We start from the raw sequence: 21,932 nt of genomic DNA, 5'->3' as shown, positions 1-21,932 counted from the left end.
ACACCTTTAAAAAGTCCATTTAGAGTTAACATGACTTATGACCCTAATGCTGGGCCACTCAATCTAAACTGCATTCTATAGCAGTAAACCGATCCACCTCCAAGGAACCGGTTTTGCAGAAGAACTACAATGCATACTAATGCGCTACCAAGGGTTGCAGTGCATTGTTTAAAAAATAAATAAATGTGCAGGTCTAATTTTAGGTCTTTTGTTGTGTGTTGCCAGCCCATTCAAAACACTGGACTTTCCAAGTACAAAGCACATTAATGAGCTGTACCGGATTGGATAGGTCTGAAGGGGCCACACAAAAACACTATTGGGAAAATAATATGTATTATGATAACTGTAAACAGATTAAGTACATTGTATCTATGTGTAGGTAGGGGATCATAAGTAAATTGAACCACATCCCTTCCTTAAATATAAAGACATAGATTGAATTAGCAGGAATGGGATTTTTAAGGTGCGGTGAATATACCAACAACTGAATTAGCAGTTAAAAAACAAACAAAAAAACATTTTATTACAGCAATATTAAAAAGGTATAAAAACGTATAAAACAAAATGTATATCTTTGATAATGCGGTAATAAAATGTTCTTTTAATGGTTGTTGGTATTTTTACTGCACCTTAAAAACACCATTCCTGCAAATTCAATCCTTGTCTTTATATGTACAGTAAATAGTTAAAGAACACAGTTTTCCACACATTTTACATAGTTTGTTTGAGCCAAGCTGGCCCAAACAAAGTACGTCCCTCACTAACCTGTGAGGCCGCTGGATGTGTGGTATAAACTGCATTTAGCTGGGGCTACAAACAGCATACAGCACTGCGTTTCGGGTGCGAGCAGAGACTTCCTCTCTCCTACCCAGAACACAGAAGAGTCTACCGTAGCCGCTCAGAGCCAGCAATCAGGGACGCCATCAGGGGGGTAAAGCCCATACACCTGTAAGGGGTCCAGGCGTCCCTAAGGGCCTGAGCGGGGGCTGCTTCTTTGGGCCAGCCCCCTACTCCCCCAAGCTTACACCATCCCCAGACCACTTCATATATTCAGCTGACAGACATCACTGAGACCCTTATCTACGCAACATCACTCCCTAGTCACCCCACAGACTGCCAGTAAAATAAATCCGTCCCCATTCTGCCACTGGCATACCCTCCACACTCCTCTCCTCTACATGCTGGAGTGGATCTAGGCTGTACTGAGGGCAAAGAAGGGGTAGAAGGACTACAGAGGAAGAATGCTGCAAGAAGACCTACAGAGGGGAGATGAGACGGGAGAAGGATGACATGGCGTGGAGAAGGATATGTTTTATAGCAGAAAGCAAAGAAAAATGTTATTTTGTTTTCAAAATTGTCTGTATTTTTTTGTTAACGCAAAAAAGAAAAAAAACGCAGCGGTGATCAAATACCACCAAAAAGAAAGCTCTATTTGAGGGGGCGGAAGATATATTTTATTTGGGTACAGCATTGCATGGCCGCTCAATTGTCAGTTAAAGTAATGTTAAAGTAATGCAGTGCTGTATCGCAAAAAGTGGCCTGGCCATGAAGAGGGGTAAATCTTCCAGAGGTCAACTGGTTAAGGTTCTTCAAGTTACTGTGAAAATCATATTTAAAGAAGATTTAAATGATCCATACAGTGTAGAGTTCAGCTTTTGTTCTTTTTGACAGCTTTGATCTTTCATTATATTCTTAGTTGTACTCACCAGTTTATTTTTCAGTTTTAAAACCAAGTCCACAGCCTCAACTTCAGAGTGCTTCTGTATCCAGATCAGCAAATCCTTAGAGATGTACATGAACACATAGAATTAAGCAGGATGGATTATGGTAACTGATAATATAACTTAAGCACTAGCTGATAAAGGCAAACTGCTAAAAACAGAAATGAAATACAATTATGTGAACCATGGCTAAGCACACATTTTACTAATTTTCCTTTACAGTGGGGGAAAAAAGTATTTGATTCCCTGTTGATTTTGTACATTTACCCACTGACAAAGAAATGATCAGTCTATAAAACAGTGAGAGACATAACAACAAAAAAGAGAAAAATGTATTTCAAAAAAAGTTAATACGTTTGTTTGCATTTTAATAGAGTGAAATAAGTATTCGATCCCCTATCAATCAGCAATATTTCTGGCTCCAAGGTGTCTTTTAGAAACTAGCTGAGATTAGGCGCATTCTCTTAACCACTTAAGCCCCGGACCATTTGGCTGGCCAGATGCAATTAAAATTGCATTGATTACGGTGTAAATGTGACTGGCAGTGAAGGGGTTAATACTAGGTGGTCCTGTAGGGGTTAAATGTGTCCTAGGGATGTGTTCTAACTGTAGGGGGATGGGCTATGTGCGACACATCGCTGATCATAGCTCCCGATCACAGGGAGCTATGATCAGTAACACTGTCACTAGGCAGAACGGGGAGATGCTTGTTTACATTAGCATCTCCCCGTTCTTCCTCTAAATGAGACGATTGTGGGTATCCCCGCAGACCCTACTCACGGAGCTCCTGGCCGGTGGGTGCCGCCGGCGGCACGCACGGAGGCAAATTCAAAGGGACGTAGAGGTACGCCCATTTGCGCAGCCAAGCCATTCTGCTGACGTACATTGGCGTGTGCCGGTTAGGAATCAGTTAAAGGGAGTGCTCATAGTCTCAGTTTGTTGCCTGTATAAAAGACACCTGTCCACAGAAGCAATCAGATTCCAATCTCTCCACCATGATCAAGACCAAGGATGTCAGGGACAAGACTGTAGACCTACACAAGGCTGGAATGGGCTACAAGACCATCGTCAAGCAACTTGGTGAGAGGGTGAAAACAATTGGTGCGATTATTTGTAAACGGAAGAAACACAAAATAACTGTCAATCTCCCTCGGTCTGGGGCTCCATGCAAGAGATCACCTCGTGGCGTTTCAATGATCATAAGAACAGTGAGGAATCAGCCCAGAACTACATGGGAGAATTTTTTCAATTATCTCAAGGCAGCTGGAACCATAGTCACCAAGAAAATAATTGATAACACTGCACTGTGAAAGATTGAAATTCTGCAGCGCCTGAAAGGTCGCCGTGCTCAACAAAGCACATGTACAGTTCCGTCTGAAGTTTGCTAATGAACATCTGAATGATTCAGGTGAGAACTGGGTGAAAGTCTTGTGGTCAGACGAGACCAAAATCGTGCTCTTTGGCATCAACTCAACTCGCCGTGTTTGAACGAGGAGGAATGCTGCCCAAAACCGAAAGAACACCATCCCCTACATCAAACATGAAGGTAGAAATATTTCTGCTAAGGGGACAGGACAACTTCACTGTATCAAAGGGATGATGGACTGGGCCATGTACCATCAAATCTTGGGTGAAAACCTCCTTCCCTCAGTCAGGGCATTGAAAATGGGTAGTGGATGGGTACTCCAGCATGACAATGACACAAAACACACGGCCAAGGCAACAAAGAGTGGCCCAAGAAGAAGCACATTAAGGTCCTGGGGTGGCCTAGCCAGTCTCCAGAGCTTGATCCCATAGAAAACATGTGCAGGGAGCTAAAGGTTTGAGTTACCAAATGTCAGCCTCGAAACCTTAAATACGTGGAGAGGATCTGCAAAGAGAAGTGGGACAAATTCCCTCCTGAGATGTGTGCAAACCTGGTGGCCAACTACAAGAAACGTCTGACCTCTGATTGCCAACAAGGGTTTTTCCACAAAGTACTAAGTCATGTTTTGCAAAGGGGTCAAATACTAATTTAATTTATTAAAGTGCAAATCAATTTATAACTTTTTTGACGTGATTTTCTGGATTTTTTTTATTGTTATTCTGTCTCTCACTGTTAAAATAAACCCACCATTACAATTATTGACTGATCATTTCTTTGTCAGTGTGCAAATGCACAAAATTAGCAGTGGATCAAATACTTTTTTCCCTCACTGTATATTTACCAAACCCATATAATATAAGGGCAAACCTCAACACGTTCAATTAGGCAGGCCCTTGCATTAGCTAAAAGGTAAATATAAAGGAAATCGAATAAGAAAATTGTATAAAGTATGGTCAGCTTAATTTACCTGACAAAGAATTTGTAATTCTTTACAGTCAGTCTTGTGATCTAGGTACCCCAATCAGACATCACATGCAGGTCCTGGATCTCCCCTTAAACTACACTGCAGTTCAGTAATACAGTCAGGACCTATCCCTTTATGGGGCCAATGAAGAAGCAGCGTGTTGATGTGTTCATTCCTGTGCTCTCTCCCCCTATAAGCATGTTCACACTGTAGACTGGCAGAACTATGCCAAGCAAAAGAACCCTGATGGGCTCAGAGTACTAAACTCCTGATTTCAATTTGCGGGCTCTATTTAAAGTGAAGAGTGGATACTGCCTTCACCTCTCTGCTGTGGTATTACGCCGCGTCACAATCTAAGTAACTCAACTCAGTAAAAGTGGAATCACATTTTTATAATTTAGTTGGATGTTGTGTGATGCCCTACAATATACAAGGACTGAAGTTACCTCATTACAAAGTGCTTCAAGTTGAAGAGCTTCTAGCTTTTGCATCATTTCTTTTCTCCGGGCTCTGAACCAGCCGTCAAAGTTAGGTGAACGCAAAAAATGCCTTAATAGAGAAAACACATACATTACAGTTCACCGCAGTGAGCAATATTGTGTTCTAGTAACCGTATGAGACAGATATCTGTAATGACAGCAGTCAATATACAAGTTCAACTTTTTATTTCACATTTTTATATATATATTTTGTTGATCTTTACATGCAGGGCAACATATTCAACAAAAGTGACTGTTTCAGGGGCTGGGACAAGAAATTATATATACAGGGGTAATTACAACTTATGAACTTTTATCCTATAAACTAACCCTTTTGTGACAGGTACCTGTTCCCACTTCCTTAATCCTCACCTAGGGGAGGGTAAGGTCATCTCGGACCGCACACCTCCGTCACAGTTTCTTGGGATAATGTCACACATCCATGGAGGCTACAGGACCAGTTTTCATGCGCTGCATGGTCTCACGGGTCACACAGTCAGGAGCCGACTATGAATCATCAGGAAGTCACAGCTGGCTTCCAAATCCAAGATGGCAGCATAGAAGATCTGGAGCTCTGATAAGAACTGGCTGCCAGGAAGACAGTTGTGGACTCCATGGGACAGTAAATAACTATTTGTAGCTTCTGACTTTTCATTATTTTTTTAAACCAGGAGTGAAGTTCCTCTTTAAAGTCCACAGGGTGACAATGATGCTGCACGATTTCCCTCTAAAACAAACACTGTAGTGGAAAATAAGTGGATTTTCATAATCCTGTTGATCCTGACAGTAGGTGAGGATCAGCAGGCAAAAAAACAAATTTTACAGTGGACTTGGGGGACTCCTTTAAAGAAAAGGAATATTAAAGAGGAGTTTCACCCTACCTGGGTAAAACTACATTTTCTCTCTGTAAAGCTGGCCATAAACGAGTAGTTCTTTCGTTCGTTTTTCAGCAGACTGAACAAAAACCCACATAAACAAGGTGGATGAAGGAATCCCCATAATGGGACATGGTATCTGAAAGTGGGACCAGGCACTGTCAGAAAACAATGATCAGCGAATTCAGCTGCTGATCAAAAAAAGTTTTCCAGCAAGTATGTTTGACAGAAGTCGCTCAAGCAACTGACTCCTGTCGAGCAGGAACAGCCACATGCTGTTAGAAATTCAGTGTATGCTAAATCAGCAGAATTTTGACCCATCTCTGGCCAGCTTAACCGTGGACTTCGGCTGGAAAACAAAAAAGGAAAAGACAAAAACAAAACAAAAAAAAAAAAAAAAACACATACTTACTAGTCCATGGAGTCAAGCAATGTCTTCCATGCAGCTGAAGTTCCCCTTGTGCCTCAAAGCTATCTGCTATTGTGAAGGTCCACTTCAAGTCTGTGTCTAATATTGATATACTCTAGAGGATTTATTACTCTTTGCATTTATTAATTATTTTAATCTCAAATCTACTAAAGATTACACATGATTGATGCTGTCATATCTGTAGCTGTATGGCTTAAGACTATTTAATTCACCATAATGATGAAAGAAAACCTGTGACCCTGGCATTGGCAGATGGCTTTAGGAATCCTTCTGGGCACTGAATAAATTACTGCAATCTGCTGAGCACAAACTGCTTATTGAAAGGAAGAGCTATAGGATGAAAGCCTTCTGAATGAGAGCCATTTATTATAAAGTGCCACAAGAGCAGATGGCCAAAGCAATGTACATCAAGCATGACTTCCCTATACATGTATGCAGAAACCTACAATGGATTAGCAGCAGTGCCGCTGAGCAGTTTATCAACAAACTGCAATGTGAACTGGTTTATAAATGGATATGAAACCAACTTAATAGTCTTTAAAGTGGTAGTAAAGCCCGACTGGTGTTTTTTTTATTTTTTTTTATCTACAGTTAAGCCTATAATAAGGCTTACCTGTAGGTAAAATAAATATTGTGCACCGTTTAGGAAATAATCACCTCTCTGACCCTCATGCCAGAACCAAGGGCAAGGGAGTGACGTCTTTGCGGCTCCGGCCAATCACATAGCCGGAGTGTGCGAACCCAGAAGAAAGACCGGGGTTAAGACGTCAGCCCTGACAGCGTACTGCTGGAAAGATTCTTTCCAAGGTAAGTATTTCATAGGACATTTTGCAATTGCCTTACATGTGTTTTTTTTTTTTTCTCTAGACATAAACTTCAACTAGACACCACCAAAGGAGGCAAGGTAAGTTTATACTGAAGTTTTTCCTTACATGTGCATTATACAGGTACTACCATTCATCGATTTTTACAATGCTTTAGCTACATCCTGTATAGTATGCTGTGTTGTGTTTCTGCAGCATCATGAACAGTCATTCTTAAATAGATTTTGACTGCTCTCACCACATCAAGAGAATGTAGTGACTTTTCTTCCGCAGAACGGGTTCTGAAAAAAAAAATGAAGGTAGAACAATATCCTGGTTTAAATGAAAACCTGAGACTACCCTAGGTAGAAAAATAGGATGAGGACACAATACAACCTAATCCTTGTGAATAATTAAATATGGCTCTTTACAAGAAAGAGCAGCCAACTCTGATACTGTTCTTGCAGAAGATATGGCTACCAGCAAAACTAGTTTCCTTGTCAAAAGGATCAAGGGAATATGTTGTATCGGCTCAAAAGGCTGTTTCTATAATGCCGAAAGGACTAAATTCAAGTCCCAAGGGTTCAAGGTTGACTTAACCGGAGGAGTTAAGCCACGTTACCCCCTGAATAAAACTATGAACCAAAGAGTGTGAAGCAAACGGTCGCTGAAAAAATACTGATAAGGCTGAAACCCGGTCCTTGATTAGTACTCAAGACCGGATTTATTTCTAATCCCATCTGTAGAAAGTCAAGGATTCTACCTATGATATATTTCCTGGGGTGCCAACCCCTGGATTCATACCAGGAGACATACGCCTTCCAGACTCTATAATATATAACTCTGGAGGCTGGGTTCCTTGCATTAACCAGAGTAGACTCCACTGAACCTGACAGCCCACGCTTCTCCAGAATGTGGGTCTCAATAGCTAAACCGTTAAATTTAGTGTTTGTAAAGTAGGATGGAATACCAGACCTTGCGAGAGAAGGTCTGGCTGTGGTGGTAGGGTCCATAGGTCCCCTACCGCCATCTTTATGATCTCTGCATACCAAGATTTCCTGAACAATAAGAATCACGACTTTCCTTCCTACTTGATCCTGCGAAGAAGTCGTGGACGCAGGCAGAATAGGAGAGAATGCATAAATCAGTGAGAACTGATTCCACGGGAATAGCAAGGCATCTGTTCCACATGCTACCGGATCCTTTGTTCTTGACACAAAGTTGTCGATTTCTTTGTTAAACCTGGACGCAAACATATCTACATTTGGGATCCCCCATCTTTGACATGAAGATATCGGGGTGAAGGAACCATTCTCACGGGAACAACTGCTGGCGACTCAAGTAGTCCGCCTGCCAATTTTCTATTCCTAGAATGAAAACTGCCGATTGGCAAAGTACATTGTTTTCTGCCCAATATAGGATATGATTCACCTTTCACTGGGCCACACAACTTCTTGTGCCCCCTTGGTGATTAATATAGGCCATTGCTGTGGCGTTGTTGGATTGAAACCTGGCAGGACAATTCCGTAAACTCAATGTTCAGCCCCTCAGGACCAAGTGCTCTGCCTGAATTTCTAGAATGTTAATGGGCAAGGCCATTTCTGATCTGGGCCACTTCTCTTGGACAGTTGCCTCTTCCAGGACTGCTCCCCAACCCCAAAAAGGTTGGCATGTGTTGTTAGCACTTCCCTGGTAACTGAAGGAAGGATTTTCCCCTTTGCAGATTTTTGGTTATTAACCATAAACTGAGGCTCCGGCGGTTTACCATTCAGGCACTAACCAGGCATGACCCTGCTTAGCCTCCAAGATCGAGCGCTTTCAGGGTGATATTGCCATAGGCTTTGGAGTCAGACACATTGGGAATCTAGAGCTTCAACCCTTAGTTCCAAGCAGATAGGATACTGTTTTGCATCAGTCTTGAAAGAAACTGAGCATAAGGAACAACATCGAATGAAGCCACCATCTTTCCCAACAACCTCATGCAAAGCTGAATGGAAGAATTAATCTTGCTTCGACCACCTGAATCAGTTACTTTATGCGCTGATCTTTGCCTGGGGCAAGAATACTCTTTTCTGGGTGTATCTATGATCGGACCCAAGTATTGTAGCCTTCTTCATGGTTTTAAAGATGTTTTCTTCTAGGTTGGGAATCTGACCTAGATATTCCAGGTAGTTGAATGTGGTGATCATACTTTGGTCTAAGCGTGCTACCGAATGGTCTATCAAGAAGATAATCATTATACCTTGGGCCCTTAATCTGGCTAGAAGAGGGGCCAGAACATTTATAAACACTCAAGGTGCAGTAGGTGGACCGAAAAGCAGAGCTACACACTGAAAGTGAAGATTTTCCACCTTGAAAAGTAGATATTACTAGTGAGAGAGGAAATAGGCAAATGGAGGTATGCATCTTTGATGTCGATTGACACCAGAAGTTCTCCTCCTTGTAGCATGGAGATAACGGATTGGATTGACTCCATGTGAAAAAAAAGTGGTTATAGTCAGGAATTGAATTTCGATTTTTAAGATCCAGAATGTCCATTCAGTTTTGGAAAAAAAAAGGGTTTAAATCAAACCCAAACCTCTGCTCTTACATGGGGACCACCATGATCATTTTGTGCCAAAAGTCCAATGCTTGAGAGAAAGACCTTTTTTTCCTCTGGATCCTAAGGAACGTTTGATCTGAGAAAACGAGGAGACAGGAACTCTCGGGAACTCCAGTTTGTACCTTGAAGCCATTGAGGCAGTCCCCCGTCTCTACACTCTTCCTGCTAGATCCTTGAGAAATGAAAAAGAATTCCCCCTATTCAAGCGAGAGGGGGCACCTCCTGAAAAGGAGGCTTCAGTATTTTGTAGGTTTCCTCCCCCAAGACCTCTTTTGTCCCTGAGGTTGACCCTGAGTATTACCTTTTGAACTTGACGGCAGAGGCCGTCGTGACTGCCTGGAGGCTGATGCCCCTGGCACAGGAGAAGGAGCTTGTTAAAATGAAAATAAATTTACTCCTTTTCTTAAATGGCAAAGGGGTGCGTTTTCCACTAGAATTTCTTTGGATGTATTACCCAAATCATCCCCAAATAGCTACCGCAAAAGGAAGACTAGCCAGGAGCATGGTGCTTAGTGAATGGTCAAGGACTGAAGGATAGAATCTCTCATAGCAACTATTGCAAACATAAAGCTGCTATTAGCTTGCCAGATCCTGAGCCTGCCGAGCAGGATAACCTTAAACACCTGTTTAAACTGGTCTCTCAAAGATTAACCAATTACCATCAATGCAGCCTGAGACACTCAATCTGCCAGAGAAAAGTTTTTTTTGTTTTTTTTAATAGGAATTCCAACTTTTTATCCGTTGGATCCCTAAGCATTTGAGCATTGTCTGTCGGACAAGTCAAACTCTTATTCCCAAAGGATATGGCAGCGTTAATTGCTGGTATACCCCACTTTTAGTGAATTTTCTCCACCATAGGATAAAGTGTAAAAAAACTTTTTAGGAGGGAAAAAAATGCTTATCTGGGTGATCCATTCAGATACAAAAAAGCTTTTCCAGCAATGAATGGACAGGAAAGGTACGCACAGCTTGAGGAGGCTTTAGAGAACCCAAACACTTAGTTAAAAAGGTACATAAATGTGGAGCCCACCATTCAGCAAGAAATTGCACTATCAATCTTACAGATTGTAAAGCTGATCAACCCACATTTGTCACCTCAGAAGAGGAGTCATTAGCCTCACCACGGTCCCCTGAGGGAATTCATCTTCTCCTGCCCCTAGTTCTTCAGTTTGAGGGTCCTGGGTAATGGAAGAGAATCTTCCATTACCCAGGGGTCGCATTTTTTCCCACACTGGGATGCAATTAAATCAACCTTTTTTTTTATTTTTTCAATCCTATCATGGCTGAGGAAAAAAAGACTTTTTTAGTAAAATAAACAGGGGCTGCAGTGTTGAAAACAGTTGCAAACATTTCATGGTCCCGATGCTCACTCTGACCAGCCACCGCCTTCTCAGGGGAGGATGCCATTGTAGTGATGAGTAGGCTTTCCAGAGCTTGAGGGAGACACCTTTAGCTCCTTTTTTGGGGGTTTTTCAACCCCCCTTCTGACCTTAGCCCGATGCACAAAAGCAGAGGTACTATCAGAAGAAATCATAACCACTCTGCTTGAGCAATAGTTCAGCCACTGTCATTAATGCTCAGCCTGATCCAAATAGCAAATGTGTCAAATAGGAAATACCTCTTTCATGTCCCTTTTAGCTCATGTCCCTCCGAACAACTTGCAGCCAGCACAAATGGAGTTTTTACAACACACTCCCGTGCTAGCATTGGAGGATGCCAACGCCGCGCTAAGCCCCCCATCGCATCGTGCCCCCCTCCTTTCTCTTTCAAAAAAAGTCTTCCCACATGATCGCGGGCCTCCGATCCAAAGGGATCGGTTTGTGTGTGAGAGAGGGATGGTGTGGAGAAGCCCTGAAAGCCGCAGCCGTGTAGGGGCAGTGAAAGAAAACGGCATCGCCAATCATTTTTTACCTCTCCCCTAATGCTCAGCCTCGTGACGTGGGGGAGAACTCAGCCCAGGTGGGGGGTGTCTGGTGGAAGCAAAACACCCCTCAAACTTACCGGAGGTCTGCTTGCTAGCAGGAAGAAAAAAGCCTGCTGCTTCTGTGACACAGCGTGATGGACCCTCGGGGAACCCACAAACCTGGAGCTGTAATAGCCACCCGCCAGTAAAACTTTATGGCTTAAAGTACCAAAGTACTGGATCCCGGTTTTTACAGGCAAAACCGCTTTTCAACAGACACGAGGCCCAGGTATTATTCAGTTTGGCCCAAAAAGACACTTTGAATGGATCCGGCTGCATAGCTAACCCCAGCAAGGATTGCTCCAGTGGAGCTCAGCACAGCACATCTTCACTCGTGACCAACACCTCATACACTTTAAAAAAAGAATAAAAAACTGAGGTACTCCCAGTAGTGGGAGGGGTTATATAGGGAGTGGACTTCCTGTCAGGGTGTGCCAGTGTCCATCACCTGAAGGTGGCCTATAACCCACATAGTAACTACTATGGCTCTGTGTCTCGTAATGTACGATAAGAAAAGCCTTTTTATTTATTCATAAAAATTAAAGGTTTGATCTGAGTGGCTGAGAAGCATTCAGTCCAAGTCAATTTTGTTCCTGCAGCAGATGGTAAGTGATCTGTGATGCTGCTGGAACACAGAGCTGTTTGTAGCTAATGTTACTACAGTATGATACATTGGTGACAGTGGCAGAATTAACCTTGGCTTAAACAAACTATTTAAACTGAAAAGAAACACAGATTTGGTCCTTAAGGCTAGGTTCACAGTAGTGCGGGCTTCGAGAAGTCAGGTAAATGCACAGCTTCACGCATGCACAGAAAAAAAACAAAAAACGATGCAGTTTAGGGGATGCATAAGGATACCATTAATCCTAATGAGACTCCATCCAATGGAAATCGCAGAGTGGCTTCCCGCACTGGGAACCAAACTGCAGCATACAGTTTCCCTACGGCTGTGTTCTCGGAAAATGCGCAGGGATCTTTTCCCTACATTTTCAGTGAGTAAAGCGGCCGTTCAAATGAGTGGGCTGTTGTGCCTGAGCAAACACGGTTGCAGGGAAACCGCGTAGATGTGAACCAAAGCTAAAGTCCTGGTATAGGCTTAATACACTGGAACTGGACTTAAAATCATTCAAAAATAGATATTTGTCATAAAAAAGGTATACTAATACACCTGCTCTAGTAGCTAGCAATGCGTGGAGTTGCTCTTGAAAATAATGTAACCAACAATCATTGTCAATATATTACCTGTATAAGCCGATCCAGTCTCCCTTTAACCGAGAAGTAAGCTGAGGACCTGCCTTCTCCAAGGTCTTCATAAACTCCTCCTGACTGAAGGGCTTGAGCTGTGGAGGACTCTGAGGAAACAACACACAATGGAAAAGGGTCAAACACTAGGACAGTCTTTCCATCGACAATAACCAGCAGTCAGCAGAGACTCACCTTCCATGCAGAGATGCTCTTCAGCAATGGCATCAAACTTGCCACATAACGTTCCTACAGAAGCCAAAGATACAAAGAGTACCAATCACTGAGGCTTGTTGCAGGTTGATATCATACAGAGAATGCATAAATAACTAGTGATTAGGGATGAGCTTAGGCGTATTTGTATCCTAGTCTGAAACAGCCTGGTTAACCTGCTGGAAAGCCACCGCTCCTCAGCCGCCAAGTCATTCCCTACCCCACACCCGCACATATAAATGCCCCTTGTATATGTATGGCTATGGGATTGGTAATGCCCCAGCCGCTGATGATTGCCCTTGAGCAGTAACCACTTTCTGGCAGGACAGCTCAGGCAGGTTTAGACTAGGATAGGAAAAACACCTGAGCTCAACTCTGCTAGCAGTGAAAAACCAAAATGGAACTGACCTGGTGTCAGTATTTAAACGTAAAATGAAAGACTAATAATTATAGCTTAAAAGAGCTGCCACAACATAAGAAAACGTAAATACTTTATTGCAAGATCATCAGCTTCTAGGTTTTAAACAATTAAAATGGTCAAGCCATGCTGTTAAAACCAGCGACGATAAAACAGGATGGAGTATCGGACCTTGTGACAGAAGGTCCTCCTTTATCGGCAGCCACCAAGGAACATCCGTACTATGTCGGCATACCAAGGACGACGAGGCCAGTCTGGGGCAATCAGAATCACCTTGGCCTCCACTCTGCATACCCCGGGAGGGAGGGAGGGAGGGAAGGAGGGAGAGAGAGGGAGAGAGAGGGAGAGAGAGAGAGGGAGAGAGAGGGAGAGAGAGAGAGGGAGAGAGAGGGAGAGAGAGAGAGGGAGAGAGAGGGAGAGAGAGAGAGGGAGAGAGAGGGAGAGAGAGAGAGAGAGAGAGAGGGAGAGAGAGAGAGAGAGAGAGAGGGAGAGAGAGAGAGAGAGAGAGAGGGGGAGAGAGAGAGAGAGAGAGGGAGAGAGAGAGAGAGAGAGAGAGAGAGAGAGAGAGAGAGAGAGAGAGAGAGAGAGAGAGAGAGAGAGAGAGAGAGAGAGAGAGAGAGAGAGAGAGAGAGAGAGAGAGAGAGAGAGAGAGAGAGAGAGAGAGAGAGAGAGAGAGAGAGAGAGAGAGAGAGAGAGAGAGAGAGAATCAATTTCCCGGACCGAAGGGCTGGGGACCTCAGCCACCAGAGAAGCGAAGCCCTGGCTAGCTGGTCCACCCGGATCTGACAATCCAGGAATTTGTCCCATTTGGACAGGATCTCTTTCAGCAAGACTCGAGTGTGGAATTGAGCATACGGTACCATCTCGAAAGTGGCTACCATGAGACCCAGAACTCGCGTGCAAAAAACGCAACGACGACCACCTGCGGGACATCAGTAACCGTACCGCGGATTGGAGAGTCTGCAGCTTGTTCAAATGGAGAAAGACTTGCCTATGAGGAGTCCAGAATCAACCCCAAGTACGCCAGGTGCTGGGTCGGCAACAGCACCGACTTCTGTAGATTCAACACCCAGCCAAATGGCTGAAGAGTCTGTATGGTGATCACCACATCCTCCCTTAGTTCTGAGGCAGAAGCTGCTCTGAGGAGGAGGTTGTCCAGATAACCCACCATCGTGATCCCTCGTCATCTCAGCAATGCCAGAATTGGGGTCAGCAACTTGGTGAAGACCCTTGGAGCCGTCGCTAAGCCAAAGGGAAGAGCTACAAATTGGTAGTGCTCATACCCAACCGCTTTTGTCCCTCAGCGGGCCAACTCGGGCGGACGAAAAAGCCGCTTCTGAGCGGAAAAAGAGGGCCCCGGCCTACGGCATGGCCCCTTACCCTTTCTAGACTGTGGGAGCAAAGTACTCTTTCCAGTAACATTCTTAATAATGTCATCCAGCGAGGCACCAAACTGCCTCTCACCTTGGAAGGGCAAATACACCAGAGCTTTCTTAGATGGCTGGTCCGTAGACCAACACTTGAGCCAAATCGGGCGACGTAGCACTAATGCAGACACTGAGGCTCTAGAAAGCAAAGGGGCCGTATCCAAGGCCACATCACAGACATAAATAAGCCCATGCACCAACTGGTCTGCCAGTTCCACACAGACTGGGGAAACCTGTTCGTTCCCCAAGTCGCAGTGCAACAACTTAGTCCATTCAATAAGCGTCTGTAACACCAGAGCAGTGGCTAACACCGGTCGAAGCGCTGACCCCATCACCGTAAACATGGATCGGGCAACCGCCTCGGCCCTTCTGTTGGCAGGATCCTTGAAAGAGGGGGACCCTTCCACCGGAATCATGGTCACCTTATTTAACCTAGATAACGGGGGGGGGGGGGTTAACGACCGGAGATGTCCATTTTTTCAGGAAACTCTCCTCAAAGGGGTAACGCACCGCCATTCGTCTCGGGACTGAAAAGGCCTGCTGCGGGCTTTCCCACTCCTTGTAAATAAACTAATCAAAATAAGTTAGCTAGGGAAACACCTTATGCCGCGTACACACGTAGCCGACTTTCCGAACGAGCTACTTTCCCACACACGGCACTTTTTCAGCGGACTAATACGGCGTACTAAGTCTGCCGGACTATCCGCCCTACTTTTGAAATGAACGGACTCGCCCACACACGCGGAGGAAAGTCCGCTCATTTTGAGCGCGTCTCCAGGTAGCCGGGGCCAGCGAAGGAGGTGTCGCTGGCCCCGTCACCTGGTATGGACTTAAAGGGGAACCGCGGCGACAGAAGACCGGGCCACCGCCTGTAAAAGAGCTAGAAGGCGGCGCAGTGGCCCGGCAAGAAGAACCGAAGAGGGGGACAAGGCCCCCGAAGTCGGAAGAAGAGGGCGGCGGCGAAGAAGAAAGCCGGCTCCTCAGCTAGTAAAAGAGCTAGCAGAAGATAGTGGAGGAGTCCGGCGAGAAGACCCCCGGAGCTGTGCAATAAACTATTTTAACCCTTGTGTGTTGAGTTTTTTTTTTTTTTTTTTACAGGTGAATGGGTAGGGGTACATTGTACCCCATACTCATTCACATAGGGTAGGGGGCCCGCTTATTAAAGGGGGCTCCCGGATACCCGATAAGCCCCCCGCCCGCAGACCCCGACAACCAACGGCCAGGGTTGACGGGAGGAGGCCCTTGTCCTCATCAACATGGGGACAAGGTGCTTTGGGGTGGGGGGGGGGCCGCGCAGCCCCCCCTTCCCCAAGGCACCCCCCCATATTGAGGCACGCGGTCTGGTATGGCTCAGGAGGGGGGGGGGGCGCTCGCTCGTCCCCAACCCCTTTCCTGGCCGGCCGGGTAGTGTGCTCGGATGAGGGTCTGATATGGACCTGGGGGGGGACCCCCATGCCGATTTTTCGGCGTAGGGGGTTCCCCTTTAAGTCCATATTAGGTGACGGGGTCAGCGACGCCTCCTTCGCTGGCCCCGGCTACCTGGAGACGCGCTCAAAATGAGCGGACTTTTCTCCAGGCGGAAAAAGTCTGTTCATTTCAAAAGTATGGCGGACTGGCACACACACGGCCGGATTGTCCGGCGGACAGATTGGAATGCGACTTGAGTCCGCTGGACTTTTCCACCGGATTGTTTGATCGTGTGTACGAGGCATTAGCAGTGCGGACTGGCTTGTGGGACCCAAGAGAAACTGACACCTCGGCAGATGCCCCCCCGCCATATCCTCTATCTTTAAGATATCCCACACCACTGTAATAAGTGCTCCTACTAGCGCTTTTTCCTGCACTGACACGGACGCAGATTCTTCCTCCTCACTGTCCGAAGGGTCCTGGTCCGCAACCTCTGAAGCATCAGAACCGGGGCCGCCTGCCACAGCGGGACCCGAATCTGAATCAGAGCTTTCCCCAGAAGACAGGGGGAGGAGGACGCGTTTTTTTACCCACCTTGGGCCCGCACGCCGCTTCCACTCTGGAAACAAAATTATTCCAGGACCACCGACAGTGTCCATAGGCAACGCAGGTGCAGGGGAACCGGTTGCTATCACAGGGGTGTCTGGGGAAGAAGCACCAGCCTCTGACGCCATGCTGACCCACTATCGCCTGGCACCCAGAACCTAAGGCAAGAGACAAAAAATGCCTACCCTCCTAGCTGCCACAGACTGAGGGGCCACCCGCAGGAATCACCACCCTGACCAAGGTGCTGCCCTGTGCTGCCGTGCCGCTGTCCGCTCTCCCCTCTGCCTGCATCCACCACGAGGTGTTCTATGTCCATTTTCGTGCTGTTCCTGGCTTAAACAGCCACCCAGCACCAGAGACTAACAGAAACCGTCCCGAAAAGGCAGGGAAAATGGCTGCTGCTCTCCAAGAAAATGGCCACAGCTACAGGAAAAAGGCTGCGGCTACAGAGAAATGGCTGCATTTCCAGAGGCAACCATTCACCCTGCGTGGCGGCAAACAAAGGCAAAAATAAAGGGATTAAACGAGCGGAAAAAATGACCACCCAGTACAGCCCTCTGCCAGGATCCAGAGACCACCCGGGCCAGGTACGTGCTCCGCACCCTCTATGCCCAGCCACACAGCACCCCCCTTAAAATGGGGAGGAGGGAAAGAGGCAGGGAGAGAAGAAAGGGAGAGAGAGACCCCCTAATCGACCTCTCAGGGACTACATAGCTGCTCCATCATGCCTAAACATGTGGAACCATACTTACCACTCCTGCAAGGACTGCTGGATGCACTCCACAGAGAGACCCATCATCCGAGCAGTACGGGGTGGCTGTGGGCCATGGGAACACTGTGACTCAGATAGCAGTAGCCCAGTCATATGTGTGCCCCGGAGCATATAGCTCACCAGCCGCCCCTGGACCAGACTGGGGCCTGTTGTGGCCGACCCAGGATGGAGCTAAGGTCTGCACTCACTCGATGGCCAGGCTGGGGAGACTACCAGGGTCTATATTATCCAGCCTTTCACCCAGTCCGGCTGTTGATTGTAGATCAAAGGAAGCAAAAACAGCAAAAAAAAGCAAAATATTTTAAAGACCACTGGTCCCCACAGGGAGCCAGGTCCTTCTCCTAGACTAGGCAGAAAAAACTGAGCTGCTGAGAGCAGAGTGAAAGGTTATAGCCAGTAGGACCGCCCCCTGGGTGGTACTGTGTGGAACTGTTCTTGTTTTTTATTGTGTTCTGCCTAGTCCTCTCCTAAAGGTGGCGATGTAACCCTAAAGTCAAGTTTAAGGTGCTGTGTCTGTCAATGAACAAAAGAGAAATGTCTGTTTTGGACGAATGCTAGCAGACTGAACAACTTGTCTAAATTATATTTTTTATAGGGGAGTCTGACAACCATATCTCCATTCCCAGCTTCACCCAACTGTATCTTTTGAATCAAACAGTTTCTTTATTGAATTTGAAACAAACAAGAATAAATACAGATGAGATGCATATCGGTGACAATCCCTTACATTCTACACTTCAAATACAAGTAAACACACAAACTTAGAGCACATATATACACACATCCCAACGTGAGACTAAATCTCTCCTGGAGGGTTGAAAGGGGGAGAAGGTTCCCATTGTGAAAAATGTGTTTCAAATGGGTCATCCCATATGCCTTCCATCTGAAACACTGTTGCAGTTTGAAAACTTCCTTGTACGCTTTATTTCCCCAAATTGGGCTACAGGCTATAAATCGCTCAACCCCTTCCAGCTGCTTAGCCTTAAGCCAAACTTTATGGAAAAGATTTTTTGTGATCAGTCCGGCTTCTAAGTCAATAGGGACAGAATCCGCTCCAGGGCATAGTAACACAATTTAGGTAGCCGATACTAATGGGCTGGGGAAGCTACATGGTGCGACAAGAAACTGGCCAGTAAGGTGTTGCAACTGGGCTGCAATGTAATACAGCCAAGGATTAGAGAGTGCCAAACCACCCTCGTCCTGGTAGTTCTGAAGTTGTTCCAGACTGATACGGGTGGCGTGGTTATTCCAAATTAGAGATCTGAAGATAGACTGAACTATTATAAAGGTTTTTAGGGGATTACCACTGGAGCATTATGCAGGAGATACAGCAGCTGGGGTATCAAGATCATGCAGATCAATCCTCATCTGCGGCTTTACATTGATGTCGTAGGCTTTAAAGGTTTAACATTTTTTAATGCATGGATGTGTTCTGTGGGTCCATTAGAAAAAATGGGCATACCCCAAAATGCATGCACAATGCACGTGAGCAATGCAAATCCTTGCGTAGTTGTGAATGAGCTAGTGAGAGACATAAAAAAGGGGTTTGGCTGCAAGTCAACCACGTTCTACAGATACATACCAGAGGAATGATGAAGCTCTGAGTAAGCTCTAGAAAATGTCGGCGAAGAATTGCATTTTGTGCTTCTGATGGTCGTTTCTGCTGAACACCCTAGAATACAAACAAGACATGTTCAGCTCGCTATATGAAGAAGATGCAAGAAATGCATTAAGAAGCAACTGGGGTCAGAATGACATTTTGGTGGACACACCTTATACTTTTTAGGCAGCTTACAAAATACTTTGGTGTTTTACCCACCTATGTTTGATTATTTTGTCAAATCATCGCAAACAAAAATAATAATAAAAAAAATAATAATAATGTGCTAAGTAGTTTCTTTGCGCATTTACAAAGACCTTTAATCCAAAACTTTTTACTACAAATGTGGCTATCTAGGCCCGAGTAATTTTCTATATGTATTGAACATATGTGCAGCAGCACAGTAGTGGGATTTAATGCTGTGCTGCCACATATATGCATATATCCAGCAACACTGTTTTGTGCTGGGAGTGCGCTTGCTTGGCAACCCCAGCAGTGACTGAGCTGTCACTGACAGCTCCTGGTTATGGTCTAGGACAGTGATGGCAAACCTTGGCACACCAGATGTTTTAGAACTACATTTCCCATGATGCTCAACTACACTACAGAGTGCATGAGCATCATGGGAAACGTAGTTTCAAAACATCTGGGGTGCCAAGGTTCACCATCACTGGTCTAAAATCAGGAGCTGGTAGGGCAGGCTCCAGATCATGTGAGCATTGTGACAATAAATCACAGCAATCACGAGCGCGAGACCTCCTGCCGGCCTGCAGCTTTGTAAACCCCCTTAAAGGACCGGTCTTAATTGAGATTACAGAAATTAATTACTTCACAGTACATGCAGGTGGAGGGACGAGTGAGGATTTTTTAGTTTATTATTAGTTCTACCGCTTGCAGAGAATTTGTAAAAGCGCAACCTCTAGCGGAAGCAAAAATATTAACCTTGCAATGCAACCCCCACCCTGCACTGCAAGGGTTAAAGTATAACTTTTTGTTTTGGATAGAGTAGAGGGGGGTTAGAACCCTTGTCAATTTTTATTGCTGCCTGTGTCCCTGTTAGGGAGAGTCACCCTCTCCATTTGTCCTGTTTACCATTATCATTAAAAATGAAAGTAAAAGAAAATTCAAAATTTTTGGGTTGTCCCCAGAAAAGTAAGAGAAGGGATCTTCCAAAGGGGACACTATAATTCTGGTGACCTGGGGGCCCCCAAAAGGAATTTCCTTAGTTTGCCAGGATTTCCTCTAACGCTATGGGACAGGAAGTGAAGGGAAATATCCACAATGGGACACAAATGGCAAAAAAAAAAAAAACTGACATGGGTTATAATGGTTATATACTCCAAAATGAAAAATAAATAAATAAAAGGTTTTGCCTATAGTTCTACTTTAATTGGTCATTAAAGCCAGCCATAGATGGATCAAATCCTGGACAGTTCAGCAGGGACCAGCCGAGGCTGGATTTATCTGTGCTCAGTTGAAACAATAGATTTGGGTACAACCAGCATATCAGATTTTTAGCATGCAATTACCAATTAACTGCCAGGGACTATAGCTGCTAGCAGCAATCACCGATTTCTCCCAGTAGGGGCGGCTTCCCGTGCCCTCCCACCATGGAGAATAGCTCTGCGGGAGGGATTCCCCCCATCAACACAGTCAGTGTTGATGGGGAAATCGAGTGATTATCTTTCCTACAACCTGTGGTTGCAGAAAAGAAAATTGCATAATCTATAGCCTGCTTTAGTCTAAGGGGATAGGAATAAGATGTTATATTTACCATATTCCTCGCTCCTGCAGGCTTCCTCCTAGCTTTAAGACTAGTCCCCCTGGAGCCACTTCCCTTCAACACTTCTAGAGTCAAACGTTCTGATATCACTTTGTACAATGAATGTGAGGACGACAAAGGTCAAAAGGGAGGTGGGGGTACTTCATAGATCACTTTTACAGTATCACAGAGTGGGCACTGCAAGAATAATGTTTACATCATCCGAAGTTCAGATTTAATGTCCTTAGTATGGACACAGGTGCACTTTAAGGTCCAACTCCAATCTAGCCTTTAGACCCCTTTCACACTGAGGCAATTTTCAGGCGTTTTAGCGCTAGAAATAGCATCTGTAAAGTGACTGAAAACTGCCTTCTATTCATTGCAATGGGTGCGCTCACACCCAGCCGGTGCGCTTGTGGGATGTTCCGAAAAGTCCTGCAAACAGCATCTTTGGGGCGGTTCATATACAGCACTCCCAAAACGCCCCTACCCATTGCAATGAATGGGCAGTGCTTCCGAAGCGTCGCAACACAGGAGTTTTTAACCCCTTCTTTGGGGTTAAAAGTGCCCTGTTAGTAGGTGAAAAATGCCACTTAAACAGCGCTAAAGCACCACTAAAACAAGCAGTGCTTTAGCATCAATATGGCCCTAGTGTGAAAGGGGTCTAAAATGGAACACCTGCCAGATTCTCATTTAAGGTTATGACCCCAATGAAGATATTTTTTGAATAGGCAAAGTAACAGTCTCCTTAAAAATGAGCCAAGACTCTGAAAGATAGTGGTTTCATTGTGTCGCTTTTGATAAGATAAGATTTCATGCGGTCTGCAAACTTCCTGGTATAAGTCATCACGGTAAATAATTTTGCCTGCAGGGCCCAGTCTTCCACTCCTCCCTGCACAATCTGTCAAAATCAGTGTGCCTCCACATAACTTCCACCATCACGCAGAGATTTACATTATGTTCTTGGCTGCAGACACTATTCTTTGTCCTGAAACAACACGTAACACGCCTGGGAGAGTCATGACAGACGGTGATGTCTGGGGTCAGTCTCCCAGCACGTAAACCTATACAGGATCTGACACTGGCCTTCTGGCTGATTAGCCACCCTGCCAATATTACTATGGAAATCCTGGACCTGTAATGATAGCGGTCAGGGTTTAGCAACGGATGTCATTACTCAAATTAAGCAGCAAGACTACTCTTCATCTGTTTCTTCATTTTTGTGTCTCATTTTCAGGAACTTCTGATTTCAAAAATCCTTTAAAAATTTCAATTTGTGTCC

At 45.2% G+C, this 21,932-nt stretch overlaps 1 protein-coding gene across 1 annotated transcript in view; it reads right to left on the bottom strand.

The window, feature by feature from the left end:
- Nucleotides 1-21,932, bottom strand: part of DENND6A (DENN domain containing 6A) — a 107,901-nt gene that overhangs the window by 3,876 nt on the left and 82,093 nt on the right. Inside the window, exons 15-19 of the mRNA XM_077452019.1 lie at nt 18,871-18,960; nt 12,641-12,694; nt 12,446-12,555; nt 4,498-4,600; nt 1,707-1,781 (exon numbers count right to left, since the gene is read on the bottom strand). Coding sequence (XP_077308145.1) covers nt 1,707-1,781; nt 4,498-4,600; nt 12,446-12,555; nt 12,641-12,694; nt 18,871-18,960 — 432 coding nt within the window. The remainder of the gene's footprint in view (nt 1-1,706; nt 1,782-4,497; nt 4,601-12,445; nt 12,556-12,640; nt 12,695-18,870; nt 18,961-21,932) is intronic.

This window comes from Lithobates pipiens, unplaced genomic scaffold (assembly GCF_037356315.1).
Source record: "Lithobates pipiens isolate NorthernLeopardFrog02 unplaced genomic scaffold, aLitPip1_a1.2 Scaffold_23, whole genome shotgun sequence".
Taxonomy (NCBI): Eukaryota; Metazoa; Chordata; class Amphibia; order Anura; family Ranidae; genus Lithobates; species Lithobates pipiens.
Note: the sequence above shows the minus strand (reverse complement) of the source record. Positions and strands in the feature narration are given on the sequence as shown.